Below are 12085 nucleotides of genomic sequence, written 5' to 3'. Positions count from 1 at the left end.
ACAGTTTAAAAGACATTAATTCTGGTTATTGCGTTCTCTTTCTGCTAGGAAGTACTTTACAATCCCATGGTATGCTCTTGTATCGCCACAGCGTATTATATTGCCCATATCCACGTCCAGCGGTGACTCACAAACGGGTTCCCTTAAAAGCCTCCAAACGGCATGTACACAATGTAAAATATCCCATACCGGCGTCCAGTCTTGCAGCTTGAGGATATCAAGACATATTTCGCCCGTGGCTGACTTGACGTTACAGTGCAGTATAGCGTCCCGCTCAAACATTATCTTCGGCGGTGCCATTGGGTAAGAATTAGGGACGTCTATCAGCATCCGGAACTGATAATGTTCATAGGGTGTGTGTTCTGGTCCACGTATAGTGGCTTCCCATTTACTCAAGTCTGTTTCATCAATCGGGTTGAGCAAATCAATTATCCCTCGGTAGGGGTTGACAGTAGGATCGTCACTAGCCAGTGTCTTCCGTATGAGTCTGTATTCCTTCGTGATCCTCGACATACATGTATCTGATATTGAAAGTATATAAGGCTTCTGCTTTTTGAGAGCCGTGGGCATGGGCCTTGTATAAAAGCAGGTACTTTATGCGTCCTTTAAGCTGCCTCCAATGTGCGGCAGCATCACCCGGCACTTTAACGTCCAACACAAGAAGAGACTAATAACCAATAAACTAACCTCTGCACACCCACCACATTTATTATTTCTAGGACAGTTACGGCAGCTGATGGGTCTGGTCAACACTTCGGACTCAGTATCCCTAGAGCTAACTTGTTTGAGCATGAGCCGACTATATAGCTGAGCAATAACACCGTTAAATACAATACGGGTAACCAAAGAAGACCTCATTTGTAATTTCAGGGAAAGGAGATTGACATTTCTGGATGTGATAGTTGAAGTGTGTGATGCAGCAAGAGCAGAGATAAGGGCAATTGTTTGAGTATAGCGGTCAGCAGCGGTCATAACTATATTTTGAAGCAATAAGTAATATCAATAATGTCTAATCCAAGCAGGTTCATCGACATCATCACCAAGGTGGCGTTACCCATTGGTATTGTTGCCAGTGGGCTTCAATACTCCATGTATGATGTGAAAGGTGGTTCTCGTGGTGTTATCTTTGACAGAATCAATGGTGTTAAGCAACAGGTTGTGGGTGAAGGTACCCATTTTCTGGTGCCTTGGCTACAAAAGGCGATTATATACGATGTGAGAACAAAGCCAAAGAGTATTGCTACGAACACTGGTACTAGAGATTTACAAATGGTGTCCTTGACGTTAAGAGTCTTGCACAGACCAGAGGTTTTACAACTGCCTTCCATATATCAAAATTTGGGCCTTGATTATGATGAGAGAGTGTTACCATCAATTGGTAACGAAGTGTTAAAGTCTATAGTAGCACAGTTTGATGCAGCCGAGTTGATTACTCAAAGAGAGATTATTTCTCAAAAGATCAGAAAGGAGCTCTCTACGAGAGCCAACGAATTTGGTATCAAGTTGGAAGATGTCTCAATTACCCATATGACGTTTGGCCCCGAATTCACTAAAGCCGTTGAACAAAAGCAAATTGCACAACAAGATGCTGAAAGGGCAAAGTTCATCGTTGAAAAGGCGGAGCAAGAAAGACAAGCCTCAGTTATTAGAGCAGAAGGTGAAGCAGAAAGTGCTGAATACATTTCAAAAGCTTTGGCTAAAGTGGGTGATGGTTTGTTATTGATTAGAAGATTAGAAGCCTCCAAGGACATTGCCCAAACTCTGGCCAATTCCAGTAGTGTTATCTATTTACCAAGTCAACACGCCGGTAGTAGTAACAGCGAATCTTCAGGATCTCCCAACTCCTTGCTTTTAAATATTGGTCGTTAATCAATGGAACGAAACTAAAAAAAAATGCGAGAAAAAAACTAGTTTCTGTCATGTTATGAACTTGTATATATAAGGGAAACCACGCCAACAACATTTTCTATCTTTTTTCTTTTACTTTACTTAATAACAAAAAACATATGCTATAAATTTCATTACTCAGTTGTTTAATATGTACACGTGGGTATGCACATGAGTATACGCAAATACACATACTTCAACCCGATGCTTTTAACAAAATCTTTCATTGATTTTTATTTAATGCAATTGTTATATAAGAGAAAGGACTATCGGCAGCATCAAATGCTTGTTTGTATTGGCGGATCTAGACCTGAGAAATTGTGGGAACTCCCATTTGTCTTCTTGCTCTTCTTCTGCCGAAGCTGCTACCAAAGCCAAATCCACCGTTTTGAATCATAGCGGCCATAGATACCACCACTTTGATCAGAAACAAAAGACAGGAAAAGTAGAAAAATGCCACAGCAGCTTTTGCTTGATGGCACCTTGAACCTGAGCCCTGTGTGATCTTATTCTTATCCAGGTAAGTTTTATTACTGCACGAATGACATCTAATGCCTACGGCCAAAGCAGTACCTGCTATAAATGTAAATAGAAAATTTAAAAAATCCAGGACGAACATGATTGCCGGATATGTTAAAGATGACCAAAAATTAGCGAAGAAACCGTAAAATGAATCAGTAAGTAGACCGTAAGCCGCGGCAAACATGCAAAAGTTCACTCTGGAACTGTGCTTGGTCTGCGTGCTTATCAAGCCACTGATCAGACCTATTGATATGATCAGGAAAACAGCGTTAATGATGCGCACTAAGTTGTCTGCAACGGATAGCATGTATTATTGTGATTGTGTTAATTGTCTTCGAGAAGCTCAGTATTATTTTTCCTAGTTCACTTCAATTACAAGAAGAGCGGTACTTACAAGATTTACCAACTACGCGATCGATTATTATTGTTTTATATCTATGTGTATGCAAGGAGTTGTAGCGATCCTTCTTCTGAGCTGCCTGGACTAAATACGGCTCGTTCGTAAAGGGAATCTTCAACAGATCCTAAACGGCCTGCCGCCAGAGAGTTCGTAAAATGGTAAAAATCTTCGAAAACGCATGCGCCATATTCCAACGGCACCGACCACAATGCGGCGCAGCCAGGGCAGAACAATAGAAGAGTGCCCTCAACGACGAGTGTGCTCCCACGTATCTAAATCCAATAAGTGATCTCCTTTAAGAACACCGCTATAAAAACATGACAGCATTTTAATGCGGCAATAGCTGCAGCGTGCAAGACATCGTGTTACTTCCCATAATAAAAAGCAAATAACCGGATTCTATCCCGTTTCAGTTCCCATCTACTGGCCGAGCGCACGACTATTAGTACGTGGCATAACGTCCACCATCACCGATCCGTCTAGTAACAGTGAAACGATCTGCAAAGGGCGATGAGGTAAAGGGTTCTCACCTTAAACGGCTGAACCTAAATAAGGGGTAACACCGGGTAACAGGCTGCCTTTCTCAATTGAAGCGAGGAGAGAACATCTGGGAGAGGGGTGATAGCATCCTGGACAATGATGGTCAACAAGCACATCCTCGTCCATCATTTTCGCCATATATCATCATCTTGTATTCGACGTAGGGCGGACTTTCCATTGATTATATTTTAGTTTACGATTGCATAGACTTAGGAAACACCGGCCAGCTAATCAGGATTACAACTATGCTATTCAATACCAACCGTCAGGAAGACGACCCCTTCACGCAATTGATCAATCAGTCATCCGCGAATGCGCAAAACCAGCAAGCACAACAGCAGGAAAAGCCCCACCAGTTCTTGCAGAATGTTGTCTCTAATGAGCCTAAAGGCAAGGAAGACTGGGTCTCGCCATTCAGACAACGTGCCTTAAGCGGCAACCAGAACAACAGGTTGTATGTGCAAGATGCAAAGAACAGAAAATTTCCCACTGTTAGTGCCACTTCTACCTATTCAAAGAAACAGCCTCAAGATCTGGGCTACAAAAACATCCCAAATGACGTTAAAAGAGCTAAGGACATTAAATTTCCAACTTATTTAACCAAGAACGAAGAAAGACAATATCAGCTGTTAACAGAATTGGAATTGAAAGAGAAACATTTGAAGTATTTGAAGAAATGTCAAAAAATTACAGACTTAACGGGGGATGGAAATGATGACACCTCCAGTACCACATCTTCCTCTTCGTCATTATCTTCTTCAGAAGACGAGGATACTGCTTCTGCTATCGTACCTGCAGACAATGAAACTACGACTACGGCTACTACTACAACTACGGCTGCCTCCGCAGATAGTGCCGATGAAGCCACTTCTATAGAAGAAGAACAGAATGAAAACGCAAGTGAGGTTACGCCCACTGAAAAGACAACCACTGACAACGAAAAGGAAATTCCGGAACCGGAGACTGTCAAAGGTGAACAGAACTTGGCAGAACCTGCTGTGACAGAACCTGCTGTGACAGAAACCACAGCTGCCATTGCCCAAAGTGATGTTCCGGAATTAGCCGTTACAGCCGAAAGTGATAATGCTCCAGAATCAGCAGCTGTAGCCGCAAGCGATGATGTCTCAGAAGTAGCAGTCGCCCCAATAGAAGAGCCAAAGGTGGAAACATCTGTCGTAAAGAGGGATATCGTTACCGAGGAAGGAAAGGGAGAACTAGCAGACGCTGAAGCAGAAACTGAACAATCATCAGAAGATGAGCACGGCGGGGAAACGTCTACTCCTGAAACCTCAGAAGCAGAATCTGATGGGGACAATACACCGATTGACCCAAGCAAAGCTCCAAAAGTCCCATTTCAGGACCGTCCGCAAAAGGAAAGAACCGGCTTTTTTGCCCTATGGAAAAGTCCTACTTCTTCTTCTGCTAAGAAGGGTACTGCTACGGCTCCTTTGAATCCAGTGGCCACTCCAGAAAACCCTGAATTAATTGTAAAGACGAAAGAACATGGCTATTTATCAAAGGCTGTTTATGATAAAATTAATTATGATGAAAAGGTCCACCAAGCATGGCTGGTTGATTTAAGAGCCAAGGAAAAGGCCAAATATGATGCCAAAAATAATGAATACAAGGAAAAATTACAAGATTTACAAAACCAAATTGACGAAATCGAAAATTCAATGAAACAATTGAGAGAAGAAACCTCTAAAAAGATTGAAGTCAACAAAAACAGATTGGTTAAACAAATCATTGACATTAACACCGAGCATAACAATAAAAAACTAATGATATTTAAAGATACGGAAAATATGAAAACACAAAAAATAGAAGAAAAGAATGAAGTTTTAAGCAAGCAAACCAATGTCAAATCTGAAATCGATGAGTTAAATAGTGAAAAAATTAACGTTCAAAAGGAGTTCAATGATTGGACTACAAATCTGAGTAATTTATCTCAACAACTGGATGCTCAAATTTTCAAGATCAATCAAATTAATTTGAAGCAAAGCAAAGCTCAAAACGAAATCGATAATTTGGAGAAGGAAAAGAACGATTTAATTACTCAAACTGAGGAAAATAAAAAGTTGCATGAAAAGAATCAAGAAGTCTTGGAAAGTGTGGAAAACAAGGAATACTTACCACAAATCAATGATATCGACGCTCAAATTTCCACCCTATTGAACCAAATGACCATAATTAGGCAGGAAAACGCCAATGAAAGGACTCATTTATCGGCAATCACCAAAAAACTTGAAGATGAACGCCGTGCTCATGAAGAACAATTGAAGTTAGAGGCTGAAGAAAGAAAACGTAAAGAAGAGAACCTGTTGGAAAAGCAACGTCAAGAGTTAGAAGAACAGGCTCACCAGGCTCAACTAGAACATGAAGAGCAGATCACGCAGGTCAAAAAAACCTACAATGATCAATTAACCGAGTTACAAGACAAATTAGCAGCTGAAGAAGAAGAATTGGAAGCAGTTAAAAGAGAAAGAACAAGGCTGCAAGGCGAAAAAGCCATCGAAGAACAAACCCGTCAAAAAAATGCTGATGACGCTCTGAAACAAACGATTTTGGATAAGCAACACAAACAAGCTGAAGGCTTACATGCGGCCGAAAATCATGTTAAAACACCATCCAATCACTTACAAGAGAGCAAGCACGCCATTCCAAAGAATGACTCGATGTATGAATATCATACTGAAGAAGATGTTATGTATGCCTGAAGAAGATGTTATCTCTCTCTGCTCAAAACCTGTTCAAATTCTCAACCATATTTTCCTTTTTTTTTCGTTCCTCTTTGACTACTGACAAGTTTTCTCATTTTGTGTTTCTCTCTCCCTCTCTCTCCTTCTTACTCTATTTCTCTTTTTATAACCATTTATGTACTAATATTTACTTATATTAATATTTCTTAAGCCAATCATTTTGATATCTTTTGATTCATATAACCCTGTCAAGTAAGGCGTTCCTGCCCGTAGTTTGGAATCATGCATCCTTAATTCGTCTCAACAAAATATGACAATCGATAAAGAATCCAGTATGACGACACGCAAGGCTTCTCGTTCCCTTTGCATTTACATTATCAAACAACGAATTACTCCGAACCCCTTGATTCCCTACCCAATTTTTCATTAAATTGTTTATTTTTATCATTTATAAAACTTTCGACACCAGTTGGTGCCTTAACATTTTCCATTTGGCGCTTTCTTACCTCATATCTCTTCTTCGATTCAGACTCCAAAGTAGAGGCCAGTTTATTTACTAATTTATCGTCATCTACAATCCTTATCTTACCAGTTATTGTGTTTTTCTGTATCTTTTCAATCCTACCCTGTCCCATAGAATCTTTATTGTCCTTTTCGTTAACAGAGTTTTCATGCTTATGATTCTGTGTAGTGAGATTTCTTAGGGTTTTTTCATAACTCAATTTCGCGAGTTGGTCATATGAACCTCCAGTCCCTTGAGTCTTTCCACTCTTCCTTTGCTTCTGCTTCTGTTCCCATGCATTATATTCTTGAACAGTGTAGTGGAAAGCTTTGTCTTTATCATCACTTTTTGTTTCTCCTTCTAATTCCTCATCGTTTGCATCTTCCATGCTATAGACTCTTGGTTTTCGATTTGCACTGGCTTCCTGGATCTCTCTATCCGCCAACTTCCTTGTCTTTAGAGATGCGTCCACCCTTCTTCTTTTCAACTCCTTTAACTTTTTACCCAAATTTTCCAGATCCATTTTATTTAACTAGCTCTACGGGATATAACTTTTGTACTACTCCCCTGCCTGACAACTGTCTCGATGCGTTCCTCATCACTAAAATTGTTTCTTATGGGGATAATTTTGGTATCCAACTTTTCGGTCATTCTCCACGGGCATCTTTAAATTTTTCAAAATTTTTCTTTTCGTTTTAGTAGATGCCAGAAAAAATTTGAAAATTTGATGAGATGAGGTTCTTAATAGAGACTATATAGTGAACGTCAAACTCACAGCCCATTGAAGCAGCAGATCCTTTTGAGATAAAATAATCATCCCAAATGCCCTCTTTGTCCCAACCATTCAGGCTAGCAACCCTTCCGAAAATTGCCTCTTTGAGCAATTTCTCTTTGCAAGCGGATTATGTTCAAGTTGCAGACGGCCCTTTCAATGAATTCACAAACAACATAACATTAGGTATATCCGGATCATCCATATCTCAGTATATTATCAATCCTACACCAAAGCTTACATTTGACTACCCAATACCTTCTACAAACATTATCACTGCATGCAATGCTGTAAAAGGCCAAGTTGAAATTGAAAATGATACCAAAATTAACAACAACGACAAAAACGAAGTTGCCGACTTTCAATCAAAGAGAGATGTTGAAATCTGGTCTTTTGGGCTAATGGTAAATAAAGGTAATTACACATTGAATGTCATCACCAAAGCGGTAGAGGATAATGATATCTCCGCTGAGCACTTGACTGAGGATGGCACTGACAAGAAAGCTTATACAGGTACGGACGACCTCTTATCTCAGTATAAGATTAAAACGAAAGATAAGGTTATGAACATTAAAATCGATGCTAAAAATAGCTTAATAATTGCCGTGTTACAGAATGGGCTAGTTGAATTTTATGATTTCAAACTAAAGCTTTTATACTCTTTTGACATCTCATATGGTAACTTGAAATATGCCAAATGGTTCACTGAAAATGGCACGGAATTTGTGTTCGTTTTGTGTCCATTAGAGGATGATAAAGTCTGTTATAAATTATTCGAACTATCAGATTTTGAAAACAAAGAAAGTTCACCCATTAAAGAGCTATCATCTACAATTATTGAGGGATTTTCTTTTGAAAATTCTAAATTCTGTTACCAGTTCGGTAAGCTTTACAAATTGAATCAAGGTAAAATATTCGTTTACTCCCTACCACATTGCCAGTTACAACAGATTATTGATGTCCCATTAATCAATAAACCCACTACCGAAGATGATTTGATTTCTTTTCAGCCTGTTTCGGTAAACAGGATTTTATTGACCGTGAATAACATCGTCTACTTGCTTGACTTATTACACTGCTCTATTCTATACCAGAGAGAATTAACTCATGTGAGAACCTTCCAACTGTTGAGATCCGCGGTGATTGACTCAGAGAAATCACAGAATTCAAAAACCATAGCAATTGGTATTTCAACCAAGAATGGTCCAAACCCAACATCCTCCCTAGAAATTATCAATATTGATGTCGGAACCAATACACTAAAAGATTCCTTGGGTAAAAGTTTCCAAATTGGCAAAAATGATACCTCCTCTGTTGTTTTGAAACCACTATTTGATGATGAAAACGTTGTTGACAATATGGTGAAACGTAACGACATTGATGGGAATATTAGTGTCCCCGCCTTCCAGTATGACGAGATTATCAGAAAAATTTCTGCTCTCAAAATCAATGATGTCGCTTCATTTGATGACATCTTTTTTAAAGATCTGAACGTAAAGGAGGAGCATTACACTGAAAAGGATAGATTTATTTCTGATTCTGAATTTCTGAATAAAATTTTAGACTTAATTTTCGAGAAATTCAATGGAAATGATTATCCAAAGGCTCTAACATTTTTACTTACCCATCCGCTGTTTCCATTGAACCGTACACATAACTTGCTATCCCGTTTAAGAGACCAACCAAGGCTGTTCAAACAGGCGATCGTAACATGTCCAAATCTACCATTGAATGAATTACTTGAGGAATTATTTTCCATAAGAAACAAAGAATTATTACTGGATATCTCATTTAGAATACTTCAAGATTTCACAAGGGATTCAATCAAACAAGAAATGAAAAATTTAAGCAAACTAGATATCCAAAACTTTATCGACTTCGTAACAAATACTGATGAAGATAGCTCACTAGAAAATCTCAACCACAGTCAAAGCTCTCAGTTATTTCAACTTTTGTCACTAGTTCTGGATTCCATTGGGCTATTTTCATTAGAAGGTACCCTCTTGGATAATCTAGCATCGTATATCGATAAGCAAGTGGAAATTGCTGAAAGAAACACAGAATTATGGAATCTGGTTGAAACAAGGGGTTCTCAACATGGGTTTACTAATATGAACTCTGATAGTACAACTTCTCAAAAACAAGCCTTGCCAACTTACACTATGGAATATTTGGACATTTGAGATGAGCAGAGAATTTGACTTGTATAATATGACACTTATATAAAAAGAACAGATATATAGCATTTACCTTGGTTACTAATAAATTGATATTTCCACACGATAGAGTATACTAGACTTTTAAACTTGTTCAATATCGTATATAGCTTGTAATGTCTCGAAGGTGCTAATCCGTTCGAGGTGTTCAAAAATAATAAACAAATGCATAATAATATGTTATGGTGAAACTGATGAGAGCGAAAAAAGATAAATACCTATAATAAATGAAAAATCAAACGCAGAATCGCTTACAATTCAAATTCAAATCTTTTCTCTTCCTTTGGAGCAGATGCTGAGTAGTGACTCACGTCTTCATCTGAGCTATAAAGTATTCTCTCAATAAAGGTAACCTTAGATGAGTTCTTACTTACAAGCAGCACTATTTGAGATCGTGTTCCGTAGTAGTCGCCATCGGGTATAGACGCGCCCAAATCATCGCCTGGGGGCCTCCGTAAAGGCGGCACATATATGGTGTTCATTGTTACGTTTGGGTCCACAAGCATCTGTAAAAGATCCGGCTTTGAAGTGGTATCTGGAAGAGAACACTTTGAAGCGAGTTGAAAACAACTTGATACCAACGTTTCCTCATCTGATTCAATATTTTCTTGAATTAATGTCTCCAAACTATCACGCCCAATCTTTACTTTCTCCCAGGCTTGCTCTGATATACTGGAACTATTGTGAAACTTACCATTAGAAATTACCATGTAAGAATCAGGATCTCGTCTGCAGGTGGAGCCTAATACAGTGAAAGTATTTCCTAAGGAATCAATAACTTTATACCGTTTCTCAATAACATCACCATAGAAGAAGTTAAAGTCACCTGTAGCCCTTAAACCGTCATAATGCTTTTCGAATTTGTTATAATCGTCCCAATCTTGAAAACTTGCTTTACGACTCGTTAAAAAGGAAAATGGTAACATGCCGCGAGATTTGGATTTCGTGGGATCTCGCTGATCGTCCTGCTTCAGATTAAGGATCGTAGCTAGCTTCCCTTCTTTATTTATGCCCGACCAGGTGCCAAAAATTTGTTTTTCCACCGATGTCTTGGCCACATCGTAGGGTGAAAGGATGAAATCATTGTTGTGCCAGCATGTGGCGTGTGTTTTTCTTTCCAAGAATTCATCTCTATTTGATATTAATATGAGCTCATAATCGGGGTGCGCTCTCGTTGCCATTAGTATGCACATGTTTAAAACTCTAGTTCTCGATCTTTGGTACTTCAACTAAAATTAGATATTGAATTTAGTCCTTTATTTCTTTTGCTACCTCACCTCTCTATAAATCATTTTGCTCCACTTTAAGGGGGAGCTGTTTTTCAACATTTCAAAAATAGTGCGGAAAAGTTGAAAAGCTACATTAACACTTAATAGGTTTAGGAATCACAATGTAGGGAGAAACAGAATAATGCGCCATTTAAGTGTACAAGTTGATCACCTAACAGTTTATCTCAACCTCAATCAAAGATTCTGTGGAAGAAGCCTTTAATTCCTTTTTCTCCCTTGTGTTTTTGGTACTTTTCAATTCTTTTCTTATTCTTTTCCACTGCTATGTTCAACTTATCGGATTCTAGGGAAGAACCTTGAGAATACGCAGTAGCTTTGGAGCGTGTAGAATGTGCGTCAGTGTGGTCGTGGCCCTGCTCCTTTTTTGCTCCGGAAACACGAGAGTCTTCTCTTCTTAAAGTTTCAAGTGTCTTCAACTTAACCAGCCCCGTCTCAGTCTCTAATCGATACTCCTCTGGAAATGCAGCATCGTGCGCCGAATTTGTTACTGGGGCTGTGATGTCTGGAGTACCCTTCTTGTCCAGGTTTAATCCTTCTTTTTTCAAAGAATCTACTGTTTCTGAATTCCCTTCTAACGCATTGTGTGTAACCATCTTTTCTATCGAGTTAGAAGTTGGCCTTTTCAAAGTACTGGAACTGTGATGAGAGTGCACATCAGAGTGACGGTGCTGATCGTCTACACTGTCATCATTCTCCAATTGTCCCTTTCCAACAATGGTGTCATTCTTCAAAAGAGGCTGCTCTGGAGCTTCCGAATCTTTGAACCCAGTAAAGGGCTCAGGCTTGTAAGAGTCAATAGAAGAGAAGGATGATATGTCCTCGTATTCATTATCGGTGGTGACACTAACAGATGGAATGGCCATGATCTAAATTATACCTTGCTATAGTTTTAACTTGTTGCTCAGTTAGTACGGAAGTGAATTAACCGCACAACTACTCAATTCAATATGTTTTGAGGAGATGCAAACAACAAAAAGGCCACAACTTGTTCCTGTGAAAAAGCTTCTGAAGTAGAAAGAATTTTATAGTTGCTCATCGATGAGAATCGTCATTTTTTGCTCCACGATAGGGGCCTCACTAAAGAAAATCGCGCAGTGAAAATTCCGGAAGTAAAACATAAGTTCAGGGATTTATTAATGAGTGCTTGTTAAAGGCAATGATTATACGGATGCAACTATAAGTTGCTTTTATCTGCTATTAATCTCTGTTATTTACGATGAACAGTGAACGAAAAAATAATTATAAACTTAATAAATAT

The 12085-nt window shown here is 38.9% G+C and overlaps 8 protein-coding genes across 8 annotated transcripts; 3 read left to right on the top strand and 5 right to left on the bottom strand.

The window, feature by feature from the left end:
• Positions 1-15: 15 nt before the first annotated feature.
• Positions 16-570, bottom strand: PEX4 (E2 ubiquitin-protein ligase peroxin 4; the record flags this gene model as incomplete). The annotated part of the gene is made up of 1 exon (XM_018365241.1): positions 16-570. The coding sequence occupies one exon, from the start codon at positions 568-570 to the stop codon at positions 16-18; it is 555 nt and encodes a 184-aa protein (XP_018222341.1).
• Positions 571-1005: 435 nt separating this feature from the next.
• Positions 1006-1869, top strand: PHB1 (prohibitin subunit PHB1; the record flags this gene model as incomplete). Its single annotated transcript, XM_018365240.1, has 1 exon — positions 1006-1869. One exon carries the CDS (start codon positions 1006-1008, stop codon positions 1867-1869), a length of 864 nt encoding a protein of 287 aa, XP_018222340.1.
• A 322-nt stretch (positions 1870-2191) lies between these two features.
• FHN1 (Fhn1p) lies at positions 2192-2716 on the bottom strand (the record flags this gene model as incomplete). Its single annotated transcript, XM_018365239.1, has 1 exon — positions 2192-2716. One exon carries the CDS (start codon positions 2714-2716, stop codon positions 2192-2194), a length of 525 nt encoding a protein of 174 aa, XP_018222339.1.
• Positions 2717-3594: 878 nt separating this feature from the next.
• DI49_2092 (uncharacterized protein) lies at positions 3595-6066 on the top strand (the record flags this gene model as incomplete). Its single annotated transcript, XM_018365238.1, has 1 exon — positions 3595-6066. One exon carries the CDS (start codon positions 3595-3597, stop codon positions 6064-6066), a length of 2472 nt encoding a protein of 823 aa, XP_018222338.1.
• A 371-nt stretch (positions 6067-6437) lies between these two features.
• On the bottom strand, positions 6438-7073 carry SYF2 (Syf2p; the record flags this gene model as incomplete). The annotated part of the gene is made up of 1 exon (XM_018365237.1): positions 6438-7073. One exon carries the CDS (start codon positions 7071-7073, stop codon positions 6438-6440), a length of 636 nt encoding a protein of 211 aa, XP_018222337.1.
• Positions 7074-7372: 299 nt separating this feature from the next.
• UTP8 (Utp8p) lies at positions 7373-9505 on the top strand (the record flags this gene model as incomplete). The annotated part of the gene is made up of 1 exon (XM_018365236.1): positions 7373-9505. The coding sequence occupies one exon, from the start codon at positions 7373-7375 to the stop codon at positions 9503-9505; it is 2133 nt and encodes a 710-aa protein (XP_018222336.1).
• A 284-nt stretch (positions 9506-9789) lies between these two features.
• DI49_2089 (uncharacterized protein) lies at positions 9790-10731 on the bottom strand (the record flags this gene model as incomplete). Its single annotated transcript, XM_018365235.1, has 1 exon — positions 9790-10731. One exon carries the CDS (start codon positions 10729-10731, stop codon positions 9790-9792), a length of 942 nt encoding a protein of 313 aa, XP_018222335.1.
• Positions 10732-10997: 266 nt separating this feature from the next.
• DI49_2088 (uncharacterized protein) lies at positions 10998-11690 on the bottom strand (the record flags this gene model as incomplete). The annotated part of the gene is made up of 1 exon (XM_018365234.1): positions 10998-11690. The coding sequence occupies one exon, from the start codon at positions 11688-11690 to the stop codon at positions 10998-11000; it is 693 nt and encodes a 230-aa protein (XP_018222334.1).
• Positions 11691-12085: the final 395 nt, after the last annotated feature.

Source organism: Saccharomyces eubayanus, chromosome VII (genome assembly GCF_001298625.1).
Source record: "Saccharomyces eubayanus strain FM1318 chromosome VII, whole genome shotgun sequence".
Classification (NCBI taxonomy): domain Eukaryota; kingdom Fungi; phylum Ascomycota; class Saccharomycetes; order Saccharomycetales; family Saccharomycetaceae; genus Saccharomyces; species Saccharomyces eubayanus.
This window is presented reverse-complemented; position numbering and strand designations above follow the sequence as displayed.